The sequence below is a fragment of the Propithecus coquereli genome, unplaced genomic scaffold, assembly GCF_000956105.1.
Source record: "Propithecus coquereli isolate 6110/MARCELLA unplaced genomic scaffold, Pcoq_1.0 Scaffold834, whole genome shotgun sequence".
NCBI classification, from domain to species: domain Eukaryota; kingdom Metazoa; phylum Chordata; class Mammalia; order Primates; family Indriidae; genus Propithecus; species Propithecus coquereli.
Genome location: NW_012154552.1, coordinates 49,756 through 73,179, shown reverse-complemented (window position 1 = coordinate 73,179; position 23,424 = coordinate 49,756). Strand labels below are relative to the sequence as shown.

Here is a 23,424-nt window from a genome sequence, read left to right as displayed (position 1 = left end):
TATGTTTTTTAATTTCCACATATTTTTGAATATTTCAAATTTATTTTGTTACTGATTCCATTGTGGTCAGAGAACATATTTTGTATTATTTTTATTCGTTTAAGTTTAATGAGGTTTGTTTTATTGTCCTGCATATGATCCATCCTGGAGAATGTCCCATGTGCTCTAGAAAACAACGCATGTTCTGCTGCTGTTAGGTGGAGTGCTCTGTGTATGTCTTTGAGTTCTATTTACGGTATTGCTCAAGTCTTCTCTTTCGTGTTCCTGTGATTTTTCTGCCCAGCTATTATATTCATTATTGAAGGTGGGGTATTAAAGTCCAAGTATTATTATTGGATTGTCTGTTTCTCCCCTCATTGCTGTCAGTTTTTGCTTCATGTATTTTGGTGCTCTAGTGTTGGGTCTATATATGCTTAGAATTGTTACATCTGTCTGATGGATTGATCCTTGTATTTTTATAAAATTTCTCTCCTTATCTCTATTATTATTTTTTTCTTTTAAAGTCGATTTTGTCTGATATCAGTATATCTATTCTGACTTCCATGTTGGCTGATGTCTGCATGGTGTCCTTTTCTATCCTTTGACTGTCAACGTGTTTGTTTCGTTGAACCTAAAGTGTATCTTCTATAGACAGCGCATGATTGGATCTTGAGTTTTAATCCAGTCTGACAATCTCGTATGTTTTCTTGGCACATCTAGTAAATTTTATTGGAAGCTAAACATTTTGGGTAATATACGCTGTAGCAATTTTGGATACTGCTGCTTTCCCTCCAGGGCTTTTTAATGTTATTTGTTTGTTAATTTTTTAGTGCCTGGCTGGGTTGTTTCAGTGAAGTCTGTGTCATGTGCCTTCCCACCCCCGGGTGTTTTAAGCCTCAGATGTTAGTCCTCAGGGGGCACAGCACTGCTCTGTCCCCTGAGGTGACAGTGGTTTGGGCAGGTCTCTTTTCCTGACCGCACCCTACTCTTAAACTCCAGTGGTTGCTTCTCTGTTTACGACAATGTCCAGGGGAAGAAGTTGCTTTGCAGACCCATCAGTCAAATCCAGGCTCCTTTCCCAGGATGGTTCCTTAGGTCAGTGTTGGGGATATGTCTGAGACGTAAGATGGCTCTTCCCAGGTGTCTCCCGGTTTCGCATCAGCACCCTCTCCAAGCTACAGGTTAGTCTGTGTCTCCACTGAATCTATCCGTGTCTTCCCTGCCGCCTCTCACTACAACTTCTGCGGTTTATGAGAACTAACCTTGAATGGTAGGTGGTAAAGAGCTACAGTCCTTGAGAGAAGGGACACAGATGAACTGACTCCCACTTTTATCCACTTGGGGACAGTTTCCTGACTGTGGTGCAGGGGAGTGGAGCCTAAGCGTGGCGTGACGGAAGCACTAAGGAGAACCCTGGAGATGTGAGGACTGTGCTCGAGTGCCAGGGAGCTCTGGAGGCTCTTCGTGGGTCATTCGCTGGGGCTGAGTTATTCATTGCCAGGGTGGCTCCGCAAGCCCAGGCAGAGCAGTCGCTGCAGGGCCCAGAGTGGCACAGAGATAGAGGAGTGGCACCGTGTTTGGAAACAGACTTCCGGCTCATCCAGCGTGGAGAGGGCTTATTAACACCACAGGCCAGAGCACCAGCCAGGCCACCTCGCGGGTCTAGAGCACACTGGAGAATAAGAACAACACTCGATTCTCCTGACTAAAGCCCAAAACCAAACCTCCATAGGGTCGAGAGGTCACTAGTGAAGCTACTGCCTGGCGACACTGGAAAGGAAGACAACGCAATCCACGTTTCCCACAGCAGGCTGTCGAAAACGGGGGTCAGCACGCCAGGGCCTGCAGACTGGATGTGCTGTGTGTCCTTTCTGTGCACAGCCTACGACCTGACTGAGGAAAATTTTACATTTTTAAAGAGCTGTTAAAAAGAGAAAAGAACAAAAAACAAAGAAGATACGTGACAGATACTACGTATGGCCCACCAAGGTTCTTTGCTCTCTGGCCCTTGATAGGCACAAACAAAAAGCCACTAGACATGTAAGGAAGCAGAACGGGACCCGTGATCAAAGAAAAGCAAGTGGTCAGTGGAAACAGACCCCAGGATGGCCAGCTTCTGGAGCAGCAGGCAAGGACTTGAAAGCAGCTGCTGGAAGTACATCCAGGCTCTTCAACAGAAGTTGGTGTTAGTGAGTAAACGAATGCAGAATTTCAGCAGAGAAATGGAAATTATAGAAATTTGAGAATAGTAAAGTGCCAGAGAGAAACAGCGTATAAACAGGGTAAAAACTGTATGCATGGTGCATGCTTCTCATCAGAAATAACGGGGAGCAAAGGATGTGGACATAGTTAAAGCCCTGTCGACTCCAAATTCCATATCCATTAGAAACATTCTTCAAAAATGAGGCTGAAATAAAAATATTTTCATGATAAACCAAAACTAGGAGGATTTGTTGTCAGCAGACACGAACTACATGAACTATTAAAGGAAAACTTCAGGCTGGTGAATTACCAGAGGAAAACTTTGATCTGTAGGAAGGTATGTGAATCAGCAAAAGTGGTAAGTATTTGGATAAATAGAACAGATTAACAGATTACTTTTTCTTTTCTTCTTATTTCCCTGAAAAATAAATGAGTGGTTCAAGCAAAAATGGTAGCATTGTAAGGTAGGGTTTATATCATATGTAGAGATTAAATAGGAAAGCAATAGCACAAAGGATATGAATATAGAATGATAGTGTTATAAGCTTCTTAGTTTGTGAAGGGTAAAGACTATTAATTTTAAGTAGACGTAATAAGTATACATATTGTAATCCCTAGGGAAACTGTGAAAAGAAGTATACCTTTAAAAAAATAGAAGAAAATATCAAATAGTAAAAAGCATATTCAATTATACACAAGGAGGCAGGGCAAGAGAAACAAGAACAGATTCAACAAATAGAAAAAAAAATATTGATGGTAAACTTGAACCCAGTAAAAGCAATAATTAAATTAAATGTACATGGACTGTATGCCTGAATTAGCCAGAAATGATCAGACCAGATAAAATAGCAAGACCTAATGCTGTGTTGTCTATGAGATACACACATTAAATAGAAAGATAGATTGAAAGTATATGATGGAAAAAGACACAGTGTGCAAAAATCATTTTCAAAAACTGGTATAGCTATATTAAATAATACAAAATAATTTTCAAGACAGGGAATTGCCTAATATAAAGAAGGCCAGTTTACTATGATGGAAGAGTCAATGCACAGAAGACATAACAAGCCAAAGTGTAATGTGCCTAGTAACATACCTTCAAAAACACATGAACAAAAAACTTACAAAACTGAAAAAGAAACTAGACAAATCCAAAATCATAATTGAAAAGTTTTACAACCCTCTTTAAGTAACTTATAGAAGAACTATGTAAAAGTTCAGTAAGTCTCAGGAAGACCTAAATGACACTATCAACCGACTTAATTCATTTTTACAGAAAACTGCAACCATAGAATACACATTCTTTCCAATTGCACATGGAGTGTTTACAAGATAAACTATGTGCTGGGACATAAATATAAATAAATATCAAAAAATTGAAGTCATAGACCACAATGGAATTAAATTAAAAATAGCAATAAGCTACTTAGAAAAAGCCCCAACTATCTGTAAATTAAACAGTATATTTATAAATAATGCATGAGTCAAAAGAGAAATTATAAGAGAAATCAAAGAATATCTCAAACTGAATGATAATGAAAACAAACTATATCAAAATCTGAAGGGTGCAGCCAAAACAGTGCTGAGAGGGAAATTCATAACTTTAAGTGCCTATAAAGTGCCTAATCAGCAGTGATTCAAGATGACCCCTTAAGCAGCTAGAAAAGGGAGAGTAAATTAAAGCCTAACTGGTAAGAAGTAAATAATCAGGATAGGAGTGAACGGTAAAACATAAAGTAGGCAAACAATAAAGAAAATTTAAAATGCCAATATATAGTTCTTTGAAAAGATTATTAAATTGGATAAACTTCTGACAAGTCTAAGAAAAACAAAGAGAAAATACCAATCACCAATATTAACAGTGAAAGAGGGACTATCACTATAGACTGCAGACATTAAAGGGGTAGTAAGAGATTATAAATTATACCATGCTAATAAATTGGAAACTTAGATAAAATGGATAAATTCATTGAAAAATATAACTTGCTATACATGAGCCAAAAAGAAACAGAAATTCTGAATATTCCACTGAAGAAATTTAATCTTAAAGCAAACAGATAAAAAAAAAAAAACCTTCAGGACTGGACCTCATGGTTTCACAAACAATCTTGGACAAAATTTTTCCAAAAATGGGAATAGTAACTGTTTCCTACCCTATTTTGTGAAGCCTGTGTAATTCTGATACTGAAGTCTGACAAAGACATTACAAAATATAGTAAACTAAAGGTCAATATGCCACGTGGACATACCTGCGAAATTTATAATGAAGTATAACAAATTCAGTTACATATAAAATAATATAACAAGTGAATTTTATTGCAGGGTTACAAAACTGCTTAATATTTGCTAATTAATATAAATCACCACAATAATGGAATAAATAAGGATGCCATATGATCATTTCAATTGATGCAGGAAAAGCATTTGACTAATTTCCTCTCCATTCATGGCAGGGGGTGGGAGGAGTCTCAGCAAACTCGGAATACAAGGGAACTTCTTTAGGTTGGTGAAAAAGCATCTTTGTACTGTTGATTATTAAGGACTTGCCCTCTGAGACTGGAAATGAAGCAGGGATGCCCATTCTGACTACTTCTGTATTACCTGAGCTGGAAGTCCTCGCCAGTGCATTACAGCGAGAAATAGAAAGAAAAGGCATAAAGATTAGAAAAATAAATCTGACTTTATATTTATGTGGCATGCCATCTACTAAAAAACTCTTAAGGAATCTCCACACACACAAAAAATAGTATTAGCATTAATAAGAGAATTTGGCAAATTCACAGGATATATGGTCAATATTTTTTTAAATCAATTTTTTGTATATGAACAACTATCAACTAGAAATTGACATTAACAAACCAATTCCATTTGCAATATCGTAAAATGACACAGTAATAAACTTAACACATGATGTGCCAATCTCTATACAAAATATTCCTAAGAAAAATTAAAGAATACCTAAATGAATGAAAAGATTACCCTGTTTGTGAGTTATGAAACTGACTATTGCTAAAATATAAATTCTCCACAAATTTTTCTTCAAAAATGCAATCCTAATTGAAATCCCAGCAGGCTTATTTTTTAATAGAAATTAATTTGCTGACTTCAAATTTATTTTTTTTAGAAATACAAAAGGCCTAGTAGAGTCAAAGCAATTTTGACAAAGCAAAAACCAAATTTGGAAGATTTAATGACCTAATTTCAAAACTTACTATAAAGTAACAGTATTCAAGAGAGTATGTATTGGTGTTAGGGTAGACCAATAAATTGGTGGAACAGATTGCAGAAGATTTATAAGCTATAGTCTATTGACTTTGAAGTAAGGTGCCAAGGTAATTCAACGGGGCACTGGAGTCTTTTCAGCAAATGGCTCTTGAATTAGTGGGGTTTCGGTTGGATGATAGACCTAAGTGTGAGAGCAAAAATTACAAAATTTCTAGAACAAAACATAGGGAAAAGCCTTCATGATCTTGGGATAGGCACACAAAAGGGATAAACTTTCAGGCAAGCAAATGATAGATCAGACTTCATCATAATAAAAATTTATGATCCTCAAAAGATACCTTTAAGGAAATGAAAAGACAAGCCTCAGAATGTGAGCAAATAGTCTCAATATTTATATTTAATAAAAGTCTTCATATAAATTTTTCAAGTCAATGATAAGACAATCCAAATAAAAATTACACGAAAGGTTTTTACAAAACTAAAAGCCAACAAACACATGAACTTTCTTCAACATCTTTAACCATAAGTAAAGACTAAATTAAAACCAAGTGATATACCATTTCACACCCACTAGAATGCCTAAAATTTAAAAAACTAATAATACCAAGGATTGACAGTGATGCCGGAGCAACTGAAATACTCATATATTGCTGGTGGGAGTATAATATTTGTGCAATTTATTTAGAAAACAACTTAGAATTTTCTTATGAAGCTAAGAGTATTGTTACACTGTAGCCTAGAATCGCACTTTTAGGTGTTTACTGAAGAGGAGTGAAAGCGTACGTTAACACAAAGACCTGCGCACAAATGTTCATAGCGGCATTACTCTTGTCCCAACTGGAAGCAACCTGAATGTCCCACAGCAGGTGACTGGCTAGATAATTTTGGACAATGGAATACGTATATGCTCAGCGGTTTAAAAAATGACGAACTGCTGATTCATGCAAGACATAGATGAATCACACAAACATGTAGAGCAAAATGGTACATACTATATGATATTTTTATGAAATTCTAGAACAAGCAAAACAATAATGTTAGTGATTGTGATAGAACTTAAATTGGCAGTTGTTAGGGCTGGATAAGGACATTTACTGGAAAGAGGGAGGTTTCTGGATGATGAAAATGTTCCTTATTGGCATAGCGGTTACAGATTGCATACATTTTCATACTCATTGACATGTACTTCAAATTTATACATTTCCTTCTACATAAATTATACCCAAATTAAAGTATAAAAACAAAAATATATGATACAGAAATTTTCTGTGATAAAATATGAAACATTTGTGTTTCAACTGTTCTGTTCTTAAGGCAGAGTATGTGAATTATACCAGTATCACTTTAAGTAAAATCATTAAAAGATGAATATAGAATGGTCCTTAATTCACCAAGTGAGATCATTTCTCACTGTGAGGTGATCAGGAATTGATAAGCTCCTAACAGCAGTCCACAGAATTCTGCCTTATAATGAGTAAGCTTTTAATCTACTTAAGAATTATTAATGAGAACCAAATTGACACAGTTGACACAGCTTCGGTGGTCTTACATAGATTTCTTTATGGAGATTCTGTCATGTATGTAAGGAATTGCCCACCATAAGCCATTCATAGGAAGCGGACCACATAAAATTTGGTCACCGGAAGACTCGGAACTGCCCTCGTGGCTGTCAGAAACCCTCCTCCTGGCCACTTTCTAGAGCTCCTCCTCATGGCCCTGGAGTTAACACAGACATCGTTTCCCCTGTGGCTGGGGTGTGTGCTCCAGCACGGCCCTTTCCAGAGACGCAGGCATGTGCCACACGTGCCACAGGTGGCCCCGTCTGTATCTTGACGGTCAGTTCTCCTGTCTGCCGTCTGCAGGTGGATATTTTACCACGGTGGTAGAAACAGCTCAGTTGAGCGCTGTGCAGAGTGGACAGGCATCTCCAACTTGGACTACCTTTTGTGTCTTTCTCCTTATTTTCTCAGTGGGACAATTCTTGTTCCAAAGAAACACAGTTAAGTCCTCTCTTCCCTGATTTCATTGGCCGTTAGGACTAATGTAGCTGTCCAATGGGCAGCTGCCTCCCGTGCTAGTTATTTAATATTCATAATAGCTGATGAGTTCTATGCATACTATTTAAAAAAGATAATTCCCCATTTTTCTCTATTAAGATGGGGTTTTAAGCTAGAAATACATACATTTTAAACTGGTTTCCTTCGTTTTTACTGTTTACCCTTGCTTATCAATGTAGTGTCATTCTTTGATTAAAAATTCTTGTGTTCTTCTGGGACTTGGTTCCACCCGTTATTTTTGGTGTGGACATCTATCTCAGCCTACTAATTTTCTCTTTTACATGGAACTATAATTTCTTTAACTAGCAAGCTTTATTTTTTAGAGCAATTTTAGATTCACAGAAAAATTGGGTGGTAAGTACAGAGTTCTTCTCTAACCACTGCCCACACTCATGTACCACTTCCCCTGCTATCGGTGTCTCACACCAGAATGTGCATCGGTGACAACTGATGCACCAACACTGAATCCTCATTGTCCCCCGAAGTCCATAGTGCACATTAAGATTCACATTCTTAGTGCTGTACATTCTGTGGATTTGGACAAATGTATTTACCATGGTAGTATCATACAGAAGAGCTTCACTGCCCTAAAAATCCTCTGTGCTCTACCTGTTCCTCCCTCCCTCCACTAACCCCTGGCAACCACTGATTATTTCGTATTCTTCATAGTTTTGCTTTTTCCAAAATTTCATATAGTTGGAATCATACAGTATGTGATCTTTTCAGATTGATTTTTTCCCTTAGTAATATGCATTTAAGTTTCCTCTATGTCTTTTTATAGCATGATAGCTCATTTTTTTAGTGCCAAATAATACTACATTGTCTGGATGTGCCACAGTTATTTATCCATTTACCTACTGCAGCACATCTTGATTACTTCCCAGTTTTATGAAAATTATGAATAAAGCTGTTGTAAACATCTGCCCACAGGTTTTTGCATGGATGTAAGTTTTCGACTCCTTTGGGTAAGTAAATACCAAGGAGAATACTTGCTGGATCATATGGTAAGAGTACATTTAGTTTTGTAAGAAATGTGACAGACTGTATTCCATAGTGGCTGCACCATTTGGCATTTCCACCAGCAATGAATGAGAGTTCCTGTTGCTTCGCATCCTCACCAGCAGTTGGTGCTGTCAGTTTTCTGGCTCTTGGCCATAATAGTAGATGTGTAGTAGTATCTCCTTGTAATTTGCATTTCCCCGATGACACGTGATAAAGAGCATCTTTTCACATGCTTATTCACCATCTGTATCTTTTTTAGTGAGATGTCACTTAAGGTCTTTAGCTATTTTTTATTTAGGTTGTTTGTTTTCTTATTGTTAGGTTAAGAGTCCTTTGTATATCTGTGATAAGTTCTTTATAAGGTATGTCTTTTGCCAATATTTTCTCTCAGTCTGTGGCTTGTCTTTTCAATCTCTTGACAGCGTCTTTTGCAGAGGAGAAACTTTTTATTCTAATGAAGTCTAGCTTATCTTCTTTCATGGATTATTCCTTTGGTGTTGTTTATAAAAAGTCATCACCAAACTCTAGGTCATCTAGCTTTTCTCCTATGTTTTATTCTAGGGATTTTATAGTTTTGTGTTTTACATTTAGGTCTGTGATCCATTTTGAGTAAACTTTTATGAAGGGCATAAGGTCTGTGTCTAGATGCATTTTTTTGCATGTGGATGTACAGCTCTTCCAGCACCATTTGTTGAAAATGAAACTATAACTTCAAAAATTCTTGTTTTTTATTAGCTTGGTAAATATTCAACTTAGTTTTATTTGTTTTCTACTTCTAGTAAGTTAATTTATTTCATTGTTGGAATCTTATAGTTGAATAAATGATAATATTTCTTAGATGATATTTTTTTTAGATATTAATTACAATTACTCCCTTGGGTAGTTTATAGATGACAGACAGTGGCCTCTACGTTTACACCTAGAATTAATACTAAAACACAAAAAGATTATAACATTCATTTGAGGAATGAAATGGCAGAGTTTGGCCAAGAACTAAATTTACCTATATAGAGCCATGCATCCTTTATTTACGATAAGAGCTGTTGTACTTCTAAACCATAAGTAGATAGATTAAAGTAGCTACTTACAAAAGCATTTTTATTTCATTACCTGCATGTATGTATTTTAAGCCTGAAAATATTTAAATGTCTTTTCTTCACTATTACTTTGTGAAAAATTAATATTTAGGTTAATATTTTCCAGAATAAATCTCAAAATATTAATATTATCTTTGTTTATTTTGTGAATATTTTGCATTAAAATTAGAGTGACCATACCCTGCAGTTTGCCTGGGTCAGTGTCAGCTAACACCTGTTGAGCTGATTGAATTCACATCGGCTCTCTCTTTCACTCTTAAAACTGCATTGGCTTGGACGGAAATTAGCTGGTATAATGTTCTTCTCATGAGGATGGACTGTCACGTGATGGAAGGGATCACGTTCTAGACCTCATCCTGTGGTGGGGCCCAGAGGTACAGACAACTGTGACAGTGGCTGGCACCTAGTAGATGTTTAATAAATATTTCTCAAGTAAACAAATAATCCAAAATGGCAATTAATACAAGGTATAGGCTTTATAATGCGATCATATGCTCATATCCTTGATTGTTGTCATTTTGTGTCCTGATAATTTAAAAAATTAAATAACCCTGATTGGGTCTTTCAGTTTTTGTTCCATTCACTCTGTAGCTGGACTTACATTCTTTTGACTTTTTCTGGAAGTCCTAATCTTCTGACACTGCTTCCTGCCTTTTGTCCTCATCAGTGGTCCTCACTACCTAGCCTTGACATTTACTGTGATGCCATTTACTAGTATTGGCATTGTGGCCACCACTGTGCTTAAAGATACTAGGTAATTTTTATTTTTATTTTTATTTTAAAAATGAAAACACCCAGAGACCAGTTGGGTATGAAAGTCCTCGTTATGGGACTTCCAAATGCAGATGAATAATTTTTTTCACATGAGACATACATACATTTCAGGCTTCACAAATCCCTTACACTTGATAATGAATATATTCTTTGAACTTTATAAATAGCAAAGGCTGACAAGTGAATTTAGGGTTCCAGAAATAAATCATTTGACCAGTTTAAATGTAGCTTATAAAAGAGGACATACTAGTGACATAAAAGTTAGAGAGGAGAAGAAGTGTAGACCACCAAAGAAAAAAATAGAAATCATCTGTAAACTCCTTGATTCCTTCACTAAAATTTTCCTTCAAAGTACTTTCCCTAACCTTTCCACAGCTAAACGTGAATGTTATGTTTGGAAACCAGCTCTGGACTCAAGCCAAGGGTATGCACAGAGTGGCTTTATTGATTTTCACTGAAACTAGTGGTCATGGTGTCCTTTTGAGTAAGTATGACCAGGTACAATCTTGCCTAAGGACCATTTCAGCAAATACAGAAAAGACCATAGTGTGTTTTAAGCTATGATATGAAGTTAAACTATCTTTTAATATATTAAAATGACAAATATATAAGTTGTTTGTAGACTTTATAGTTTTTTAAAATACAATTCCGTGTATTTCATGTTGGAATTGCCTTTCTTAAACATGTATTTTAAAGATAAAATTTTGAAAATTATCATAATTTCTATGATTTTGTTATCTTTCTAAAATCATTCAGAAATATACAAATGAAAATATTTATTCTCTTAGTCCCAGGGAATATTTATGCCCCTCAAAGGCAATTCCTTACCCCATGTCTCTTGAAATCCTTTCTTAATTTAAATTTAAGTGCACATCAAAGAAAGGGCATAGTATTAAACCCATGAACCATTCTTTGATTGTTGAATAATGGTCATTTAATTCTTTAAACAACTCAGAAATATAACTAGAAAAGTTCTACACTTTTACGTAGCTGTGGCTATATACTCTGAAGAACAGCGAATGTGTCTGCGTGGTATGTTTTTTTCTCAGACCATAATGTATTTCCTCCAGCATTTTCTGAATGTGGCAACAGCCATCAGTCCTTACCTGCTGCGGTACTGTAAATGCATGAAGATCTTAATCTGCTAGGTGTGATTTATGTTTCAACCAGAGAACTTGAATGTGAGGAAAGCAAATTCTAAGGTGAAATCACTAATGTCCTCATTTGATTTAACATTATGCACAGTACCCTGTGTTACTATATAAAGGTTCCCAACTCTAGGAATAACACAAGGATTCCGTCAGGCAAATAAATTTTAATAATAGCAAATCCCTCTGTGGTACACATTTGCTCAAGATTAATTTTCCATTTATATATAATTTCTTTCTCTCTTTTTTAACTGTATTTTTAAACAAAGCAACATATTTAAGGTTCTATGAAATTAAGATTTTGGAACCTAAATTTGAAGTTTATTTTAGTGAGATAATTACTATGTCATGTTATACTTATATTAAAGAGTTATTGTTCATGTTCATTGGAAACAGAAAGATTCTAAAACCTTTTCCATGATTTTAGGTCTGCAGCTCTTCAAATAATATTTTTAGAAAAACTGCATTATCCTAGTTCAATGTTTAATAAATTAGCCAAAACAGGTCACATTTTGAAAAAAGTACAGTAGCTATTACAGACATGATTTAAGTTACTCAACTCAGTGATTTAAAATCCTTGAAGAGAAGTTTAAAAGCAAGATAAAACATCATTTAAGTGATAATTTAAGGGGAAAAAAAGTATTTAACCTAGTCTTTTTTCAAATACTGTGCATGACCTTATTTTAAAATGAAATGAAGGAATGGAAATGAGGCCAGATGACGGTTTCTAAACAACACGCCCCCTGTGCACGCCCCAGATGCTTCTTTCTGCTTAACTGCTTGGCACCACTTTCCTCGCCACGGCGACAGTTGGAATTAGGACTACCTCGTGATAGGAATCTGGTCTTTCTATACACCAGCGTACCTTTGAATACATTAATTCAAAAGAAATTTCAAGGAGTAAGTATAAAATTAGAGAATTTATCATTTAAATATTGATAATTACATAATATCTAAGTGGAACAAAAAGAAATCTGGTCTTTGATTAGCTGTTTATATGTAAGCATCCTGAGATAAGCAGAGCATGCATTTTTTTCCAATTTTTTGTGACAGTTTTGTGCTGTTCTGTCCAGATACTTTCTCCTGAGTTCCCAAGGAACTATGGATTTTCTTAGATAAGTAAAATGTTGGCTTTAAGATCATTCCTCTATTTCTATGCCGTATTGATAAATGAATAAATAGGTGCAGTTTGATATTTGAATAATTCAAGTCAAGTGTATTTTTCAGTGTGAACAGCGGCTTCTGCGCACTGACCTCAGAGGCTGGCACTCCTGTGTGCTGCGTGGCCTCCCTTGCCCTGCAGCTTCTGGCTGCATTCAGCTGCTGGTGGCATTAACGAGATACCAGAGTGGGAGGAGGGAACAGTTGCTGTGTCTGTTCCCGGTTGCATCCCTATTGGCCACGCTCGAACAATGCTTCTGGGGAACAGCCATCCCCTACAAGCATGGCACTTGCTGGGCCTGGCAGCTTCTCCCTCTCCTTGTTCCCTCGGCCCCCAAGTGGGACCTCCCTTCTTGGCACCCTTGATGTCTCGCCATTCCTTGGTTTCCCCTCACGCTGTCTGAGCCTTTCTGAATAGTCCCTTCCTGTAGTCCTCAGATCCTCTTGAGCATGTCACCTGTTTCACGGTGGGACTCTGGCTGATACACCCCGTATTCAAGTAGATAAAGTTACAGTGCTTTAAAATGGGGCTACATTTCTTATATTTTCCTGATGTAAAGAGTTAGTAGACCTTTGGGAGCTGGAACGCACTGTAGAGGTCTCTGAGGTGGCCACAGCAAGGGTAAGATTTAAAGGTGCTGAATCTTACATTTCCAGCTCCCCATGGAAACAGTGCAGTCATTCAGTCTTTTTGAATTCCAGATATTTACACAAATGAGCAATTGTTAAAATAATTGTATATTTACCTTCATACCTGGACCTGAACTCTTTCGTAAAGTTGTGTACATGTTTCATCTGTTCTTACTGGGCGTTTCTACCTCTTTTCCAAGAAGGCATCCTATCCATGACTAACTTTCTAGAGTGTATGGTCTGGGATGGGGGCGGGGTGAGTGTAGGTGGGCTGGGGCTTCCTTCTTGCCCACCTGTAACTCACCTGAAAGGCTGGAGCCTGTGGGGCTTCTTTTCCCTTCCTTTTGTAAAGCTCTATGATTCCATGATCTTCTGATGTGGAAGAAGAATGTTGAAATAAGATGAAGCTGAGAAGGCAAACATGCACACTGGTGGGAAGTGCTCACCTGCTTCAGGTCAAAATGTTGCACACCTGTCATGGATCCTGTGTTCTTTACTTATTCTGCCTGGTCTAGCACAGCATGTGCATTGGGGAAAAGAGAGGGAAGGAGGGGAAGACTGGGAGAGAGATTCCTTGTCGTTATAACGCCTGTGGGTATTAATGATTTCCTTTGGCTCTGCCTCTCACGTCTAGAATCTTCCTGCTTCCCTGTCTCCACTGCTTTCACCATAATTCAAGCTGCCATCATCCCCCACCCAAACTACTAAATGTTCTTGATGATCTCTCGGGATCTGCCCTTGTCCCCCTTCATTTCTACAAGTCGTTCTCCACCCAGCGGACCTGAGAGATCCTCTTTGAAACGTGTATTGTGTCACTCCTCTGGGAAAAGCCTCTGATGTCTTACCATCAAACTTGGAATCGAAGTTAAACTCCTATTTTATCTGCAGCCTATCTCTGCAAACTTGACTGTATCCCAAGTTTCCCCTCGTTCCCTAAGTTTCAGCCAGAATGCCTTTCTGTTTGTTCCTCAGACACGCCACGCTTGTTTCCACACGACTCCTCTCTGCTGGAGCTCTCTCACAGACCTTTACCTGTTGCCTCTTTTGTACTTTTCACACAGCACCTGTTGCTGCATGAAGTTTTTACCTGTGCACCGTCTGCCCTTCTCCACTAGAACGTCAGTCCTGTGAACAGCAGGGTCTCTTTTGTTCATGGCTGTAACTGTGTCTGACACATGCAGGCATTCAGAACTTCTGGGGATAAATGAATGTAGTTAAACCCTCTGAAATTACTTGACTAAGAATAATTTGTGTCATAGAAATTATGTTGGGCAGTTTTTCATTGATTTTAGTGACTGAGTTGTACGAGATCATACCAAGAGTATATGTAGCATAAACATGATCCCTTTCACAATGGGTTATGAAAACACATTAAGAACCAAGTATCTGTGTCAGTTAGGTCTACATTGATTCATGAATAGAAGAAATATTGATTCAAATTAATTTTAATATTTATAATTGAGAGTGAAAAATAAGTAATTTACTAAAGGCAAATAATGCCAAATTTCTAATCTGTTTTATTTTTTGATTAACAGTAAAATAAGCACTGTTAAATTGCTTTTTCTAAGTAATTTTGACAGTGAAATCTAAATTCTAACTATTTCATAATCTTTTCAATCTTGTAGTACCAACTTTACATGTGGACTCATTTCCAGTGAGAAAGTTGCTTCCATGTGCTTTATAATGCCCAATTCTGTTAACATTTATTTTGTTTTACAGATTTATGAAGTAAATCATTTTTGAGGGTAAGGCTTATCAGATTATTTAACCAAGAGAAATAAATGTTATTTGGGTGACTACAGATTGAATGAGACTGAATTATTTTAATCACATGAAATAATTATTTGTAAACGGGATAATAGTTTTGTTTCACATTATGTTTCTGGTTTAAATGAATTTACCTGTTGAGAAAACAAATAACATGCCTATTCCTTTAGAAGTCTAAACCCAAAGATAAATCTTCTTCCTTTAAGTCACAAAGTGCTTAGACACTTCCTCATTAAGAAAATCTTAAATTCCCGGATCACTTTAAGGGATTTGGGTCTTCATATGGCATGTGTTTGGGGTTAGGAAGCACACACGTAAGTCTAATCAATGTTTTTAAAGTTATGTAGTCTGACCTGTAAGAGACCTGATGTGAATCTTTGTGAAAAGTAAGGTCGTAACAGAGGTGGTTAGTTAAATGGGCTAAAAAGGAAGTGGGCTGATGAAAATAAATGAACTTGGCAATTGATTGGCATTAAAGATGTGGTTTGTAGGAAGCAGCAGGGTTTTCCAGATACCTAGGCATCTTAGCTTTAGGGAACGCAGCTAGATCGGAATCTCTGCCAAACTGACAGATAGATACTCCTAATATGCCATCTCCCTGGGCCAGGACTGTGCCCACGGAAGGAGAATGTCTGTGGACCTAGAAGACGTAAGGCCGTGGCTAGCAGCAGCGGATTTCTCAGACTCCTTAGAATTGAGATATGCGCTGGAAACTGTAGCATCATCTCACTCAGTACACCGTTTTATATCTTTTTGATAATCTCTTTTTAAATTATGTGATTTGCTGTATAAAAGGTAAAGTTGACGGTTAAAATTGCTTAATCACTACTATTTAGTTCTTCCACTAAGAGTAGACTTCATGTAGGATAACCACATATCATTAACTAAATCCATTAAAATTATAGGGGATATTTCTGCTTGAATTTTTTAAGCAATTATTTTTCTTCAAAAGGAAAGATTAAACCAAACCACGTTTGGGGAAAATGTCAGACATGGAGCACATAGTTACGAATGCCAAGTAGTTGAAAAGGAAAACTCATTTCAGTGGCGAGGTTAGTGTTTGAAAAGGAATACCTGATAAGCGGAAGTGAGAGCAAAGCGTTTGGAGACGGCATTCCGGTCACGCCGTCTGCGCGGGGACACTGGAGAGAAGCTGCATGCCCACATCCTCCTCCGACCTTGTCACGAGCCGCTGCCCCCTTGGAGAAGTCGTTTCATTTCTCTGCACCTCGGACTTTCGTATATAAAATGAAAGGATTGAGACAGATTTTTCTCTTAAGGTTTCTTCCCACTCTAAGTTTCCAAAATTCCATGAAAGTGAAAACCTGGCCCATGCCGTAACAGTGTGCCAGGGGATTTAGGTGATAGCAGAGGCAAGGCCCACGTTATGTTTGATTTCAACAGTATTATTAAGGCAACAAGAACGTGTAACACACTCCTCATGGAAACAGTGATAGAAGTGCCTGATATTCCTACGATTAAAATGACATTATTTTTAAATTCTATTTTAATGGCCTGCCTGTTATTTGTAACTCTTTAATGCTATCTTTCTTTCTTCATGAAGTAATACATACTTAAAGCTCACTCCTGAAAATATGAAAGCCTTTCTAGTCCTTATTTTAAATGTGCAAATGCTATGCTGACCAGTCTTATATCATTGTGTTCTAGAGACCGTGTAATTGGTTTGATGATGACTGCCTGTGATCTATGTTCTGTGACAAAGCTGTGGCCAGTTACAAAATTGACAGCAAATGATATATATGCAGAATTCTGGGCTGAGGTATGTCCTTGATTCTTATATTAACATAGATAGTATCAAAAACTGGGAAGATATTTGAGGAGAAATTAAATATATGGATAATTTACTAACGATATCTTCGTTGCTCATGTGTCTAGTTATTTCAGAAAACTATGATCAATCACATACGATGAAAGATTTAGCAATTATGTAGGTACAGAGTGAGAGTGGTCATTCTGTTACATCTTACTTAAATATGTGTGTAAATTTTCTGATCCCAACTGTGTTTAGGAACTTACTCACTGAACAGTGGTGTGACAATTTCCCTTACTTAATAGCTGATCTTTTGTTCATTCATTTAACAAACATTACTGGCCATCCACTTTAGATAAGCACTGGACAAAGTTTTCAGCAGGACTTGTAATATGGACTGTATCTGCCTGTAGTTAGAAATTCAGGAGAATAATCATTCGTACCATAGACATATGAGAATATGTAAACATAGCCAGTCGCCAACTCACCTGCAAATTATGAAATCTTTAGAATGTGCGGAATAGTAATTGATAATACTCTGAAAGCACACACATAAATGACTTTCCTTAACACGTTTTCTTCACTAAATTATCTAAATTATCAGTAACATGCATTTTACTTCTCAGTTTACTTTCTGAATTGTCTGCAGTACAATATAATTCTCTCGTTCAAATGAATCACAAATACCTAGAATCCTGTATATTCAAAGATTACTTTATGAAAAAAAGCTATAAATCCTTTGAGTACTTCTTACTGTTCGGAGAAATGAAAGTAAACTCGGAAAGCAAAGAGTTTCATAGTTGATAATTGAATCATATATCTCACTCATGTAGAAGAATGCATGGAAAAACATAAAAACCAGCAAATCATTCAGCCACAAGTTTAGTAAGAATGGTTTAAAATGTTGAATTGTTTTGTAGTGGTAAAGCCAAAGAATTTTTATTGCATGAGGACCACAGACCTTGAGCTTATTACTCATAGTGTTATTTCTCTAGGAGGCCTTACAAATTGTGTATGCGTGCACTTACATGACGTTTATTTTACTGTGTGTCAAAACCTAGTTACCATCAGACTCAATTAGGAAGATTGTTTTGGATGTGTAATTGACTCTTGAACAACACTGGTTTAACTGCGCAGGTCCACTTATACGTGAATTTTTTTTCAGTTACTATATTGGAAAAGTTTTTGGAGATTTGCAATAATGTGAAAAAACTCAGGGATAAGCTGCATAGCCTAGAAATATCGAAAAGAATTAAGAAAAATTTAGGTATGTCATAAATGCATAACTATATGTAGAACTAGTCTATTTTATCATTTACTGCCATAAAATATACACATATTTATTGTAAAAATACAAAATTTATCAAAACGTATGCATGTGAACACTTACAGATGGTGCATGGTGCACATGCAGGTGAGAGGAATGTAAACAAATGTAAAGATGCAGTATTAAATCATAACTGCATTAAACTAACTCTAGTACACACTGTACTCTTGTAATAATTTTGTAGCCGCCTCCTGTTGCTATTGTGGCGAGCTCAGGTGTCGTATCCACTTAAAACACCATGTGGCGCTAGTGATCTCGGCTAACGATCTCCGCGTGAGCAGTTCAGCTCTCCACTAAATTATACCACGCGAAAAGTTCTCTCTCGCAGTTCCTGCATATTTTCCATTGTGTTTAGCACAATACCAGAAACCCTGAATAACACCAGGGGATCCATGCAGAGTGCCACTAGTGATGCTGGGAGTACTTCCAAGAAGCAGAGAAAAGTCAGGACATTGCAAGAAGAAGTTGAACTGTTTGGTACATGCTGTAGATAGAGGTCTGCAGCTGTGGTTGCCACCATTTCAAGATAAATGAATCCAGCATAAAGACCACTGTAAAAAAAAAAAAAGGAAATTCAAGAAGCTGTCTCCGAAGCTATGCCAGCAGGTATGAAAACCTTACGCTATTTGAAAAATACCTTTTATCTAGTACTGAACATATAGCTTTTACGTGGGTGCAGGATTGCTATAAGGCCTACCTATAGACTCTAATATGATTTGAGAAAAAGTGAAATCATTATATGACAACTTCAGGCAAAAGGAAGGTGAAGGATCTAAAGCTGGAGAATTTAATGCTGGCAAAGGATGGTTTGATAATTTGAGAAAGAGGTTTGGCGTTAAAAAATGTCGACATAACAGGAGAAGCAGCCTCCGCTGACCAGGAGGCCGCAGACAGGTTCCCAGATGCCACTAAGGAGGTCACTGAGGAGAAAGGATATCTGCCTGAACGGGATTTTAATGCAGATGAAAGTGCCCTATTCTGGGGGGAAAATGCCCACAAATGACATCTACTAGTAAGGAAGAGAAGCAAGCATTAGAATTTAAGGCAGAAAGGTATAAGCTAACTCTACTGTTTTGTGCAAATGCAGTCGGGTTTATGATCAGAACTGCCCTTGTCTATAAAGCTGCTAACCCCAGATCCTTGAGGAAGGATAAACACCAGCTGTCAGTCTTTTGGTTGCACAACAAGAAGGCCTGGACAACGAGAACCCTTTTTCTGGATTGATTCCATCCATGCTTTGCCTCTGAAGTTAGAAAGTACCTCGCCAGTAAGAGACTGCCTTTTAAAGTTTTTCTGTATTGGACAATTCTCCCTGCCACCCAGAACCCCTTGAGTTAAACACCAAAGGCATCAAATCACCTACTTGTCCCTACACACAATGTCTCAAATTCAGCCTCTAGATCAGGGATCATAACGACCTTTAAGGCTCATTACACATGGTAAATCTGTGGAAAGGATTGTCAACACTGTGGAAGACAACCCCAATAAAGAGAACGTCGTGAAGTCTGGAAAGATTATAGCATTGAAGATGCCATCATTGTTATAGAAAAAGCCGTGAACGCCATCAAGCCCAAAGCAGTAACTTTCTGCTGGAGAAAACTGTGTCTAGATGTTGTATGTGACTTCACAGGATTTACAACAGAGCCAATCAAGGAAATTATGAAGCAGATTGTGGATATGGGAAAAAAAAACAAAAAAGGTGGAATGTGGGGGTGGAGGGTTTTAAGATATGGATCTTGGAGAAATTCAAGACACCATACCAGAGCAATTCACAGATGACTTAATAGAGACAAGTGCTTCCAAATCAGTGCCAGACAATGAGGAGAAAACAATCTGACATCGAACAATCTAGCAAAGGGTTCAAGACGGCTTCTGACTCATTTTACAACGTGGACCCTTCCATGATACAGGCACTAAAGCTAAAGCAACGGTGGGAGGACTGGTACCATATACAAACATTTCTAGAGAAACGAAATTGCAAAAAAGTCAGAAATGACCGTGTGTTTCCGTAAAGGTACACCCAGTGTGCCCGCCCCTCCTGCCCCCCCTCCACCTCCCCACCTCCTCCTCTGCCACCCCTGAGGCAGCAAGAGCAACCCTCCCCTTCCTCTTCCTCCTGAGCCTACTCGACGCAAAGATGACAAAGATGAAGATCCACTTTCACTTCATGAGTAGTAAATATATTTTCTCTTCCCTATGATTTTTAATCACATTTTCTTTAATGTAAGAACACAATATATTATACATGTGACATATAAAATATGTGTTCATTGACTTTGTTATTGGTACAGCTTCCAGTCAACGGTAGTCTATATTAGTAATTAAGTTTTGGGGGAATCAAAAGTTATATTTGGGTGTTTTTGCACCGGGGGTCAGTTCCTCTATCCCCTGTGTTGTTCAAGGGTCAACTATACATGTCTGCACTGTAATATTTCACTTTATTATCATAATCAACAGTCTAAAAGTACTAACCTAGATACTTTCTATAAATATCACGTGGGAAAACTGGTCTGAAGCTAGCTTATTGCTTTGCACATAATTTTACCCAACTATGATACATTTCATACTTAACAACTATATTAATATTCTAAAATGTGAATCAAAACGTGACATGTATAATGTGGATAACTTTTATGTTCCTCATTGATTATTCAGCATACAGATATTGATTAAGCTCCCTGCATGCTCTTACGTGTAGTCTGCAAGGACCTCGCAGTCCACGGGAGGAAATAGAAATAGAATTACCAAGTCCTGCCAGTCGATCTGGATATCCTGTTTCTCCTCTGTAGCCCTACAGTTACGCCCGGCTTCACATCATCACCAAATCATGATTACTGCAACTTCCTAACGGAATTCCCTGCCTTTATCTTTTAGAATCAGTATAACGGAAATTAAGAGGGTGCTCTTTGGTGATATGTTAAAATCCTGTTTTGTCACTTAGTATGTAACCTTGGGCCAGTTTTCTGACCTGACTCTACATCAGTTAAGACATTAGCGAGCGAGGGATGGTGATAATTCTGATTACATCGGGACTCTGCTTCAAACCCTCTGTTGTGCTGCCGGCCAGAATCACGAACTTGGTGTTGAGAGCCCCAAATCACTAGCCCCATGCCTGCAGCCTCTCCAGACATGTTCTCCGTCTCAGCCCCTCTGGATATCCTGACAGCAGGCTCTCTAGTTGTCATTTAGGTCTCTGTGCCTACGGTGTCTCTGCCCAGAGCACGCTCCCCACCCCTCTGTGTTCTGTGACAGCCTCAGACTAGTTTGGCCCTGCATTATACACATGGCCCAAAGCGCTCAGTTCTTTTCCTTTTTAGCGCTGAAGTCCATATTCAAATCACTGTTTATTTAAACATTTGTTTACTTGTTGGACTTGTAAAATCTTTGAGAGCAAGGGACTTAGTGTGTTTTACTCACTCAGAAAAGAAAACAGTTTAAGAACCACTGATTTTAAATATTTAAAGTGGTAACGGCAGAACAGAAGCTATACTTGAAGTGCCTTTACCTTGTTAAGACAAGCGCCTTTGTCCCGTACATAAAAATACTTAGCGAGGGTTATAGTAACTTGTTTCTAGAGCCTATCTTAGCAAATTTAGGAAGTTTTTCATCTGTACTCCTGACTTCTGAAAACAGACATAAATAAAATTACTAAAATAATAAATGCGACGGAGGAGTGAGGAGTTAGGAAAAAATTAGAAAATGTTAAGGAAAAAGATCTTAAGCTTTAACTTTTACAAACAAATAAAAAGCAAGATAATTTTTTAAATCTATACAATGGGAATAATATATGTTTCATAGTATTTCATGAGGATTAAATGAATTAATATTTATAAATTACTTAGCCTAGAGCCTGTAACATAGTCAGTCTTTACTATTGTGTATAATTATAAATTTGATGGTGATGTATAGCCAGTTAATACTGTAACTGTTACTTATTCTTCCCTTGTCAGTACTTTTCTCTAAAGTCTAGAGGTCAGTGCACATTAAAGATCATTTGAAAAAGAAGTGAGAAAGGCCTTTAGGTTATTCCATGTTTTGTTGTTTCTCTTCACTGTTTAGTATCTATCCTCTTATAACTTCTACTTACTTCTGTAAAATGAAACCAAAAGAGATGGCAGGTTTCTGGTAAGTCAGTAGAGGAGAAAATCAGGATAAAATACCACACAGTGATACATTAAGTGTTTATAATTTTGACATGTTTCTTGGGTCAATAACAAGAAAATTATTCATTTGGAAGAAAATTAATGAAGAAAAGGAACAATTTATTAATACTAAAACTTTACAACCATTTGAAAATTGAGAAAGCCTGACTTTTACCCCTGTTTACCTTAGGGCGATGAAATGAAGAAACTGGGAATACAGCCCATCCCTATGATGGACAGGGACAAGAAGGATGAAGTCCCACAAGGCCAGGTACGGCTGTGAATTATTAAAGTCAAACTGTTACTGTTATCTTCCAGTAGTCTCAGGTGGCCGTAAGATCATACATGAATAGAAAGCACACACCATCTTACGTTTGGGCACAGGGAATGCGTCATTCGTGTCTGGTGATGTAGAAACTTTAGTGATTTATCTACAGGGGCTGAGAACTAAAAAAAGAATGTCCCTTTACCCTTGACTCATCATCCACTCAGACGAGCCTCTGCATATAAGACACTCTCGGGAAAGTAGACTCCAGCAGGGTTTGCGCTTGTAATCTGCACTTGAGGGCCAACTCTAACTGCTGACTTTGTTCCCAAGGCTGCAGGCAAAAATGGAAAACCTCGAGGGTCTGGCTGTCTTGTGGACTGGAAGGACTTGGTGCTCAGTGGACAGAACCTAGAATCACTTGAAACCTCCTTCTTTTAGATGGAGTTTGGGGAGAGTAAGACCAAGATCAGGAAATCCTAGTGGGATTTAAGGAATCACAACTACCCTTGTCAGCACTTCCTTCTACAGATGCCATCATAGTACAGAGGCTGACTTGAAATTGAAGGGATGGATGAACTTGAACTGGCATTTTTTAAAAACAGAAAATATTTGTCATTGTCTATACAAAGATTTTTTTGGAAGTAACATTATAGATTTTGATTCAGGTCCATCTTTTTTCTGACATGCTTAGTATTTTAGTACATTTTGGAGTTTTGTCTCTTTTTTTAAAATTTTTATTTCACAATATTATGGGGGTACAAATGCTTTGGTTACATATATTGCCTTTTCACCACCCAAGTCGGAGCTAGAAGTGTGCCAACACCCAGACATCACGCACCGTTCCCATTAGGTGTGAATTTATCCATCCCCTCCT

General features: G+C 37.5%; 1 protein-coding gene across 1 annotated transcript in view; it reads left to right on the top strand.

The window, feature by feature from the left end:
• The window catches only part of PDE10A (phosphodiesterase 10A), a 196,876-nt gene that overhangs the window by 142,339 nt on the left and 31,113 nt on the right, over window positions 1–23,424 (top strand). Inside the window, exons 14-15 of the mRNA XM_012663847.1 lie at window positions 16,711–16,822; window positions 22,473–22,553. Of these exons, the coding sequence (XP_012519301.1) occupies window positions 16,711–16,822; window positions 22,473–22,553 (193 nt within the window). The remainder of the gene's footprint in view (window positions 1–16,710; window positions 16,823–22,472; window positions 22,554–23,424) is intronic.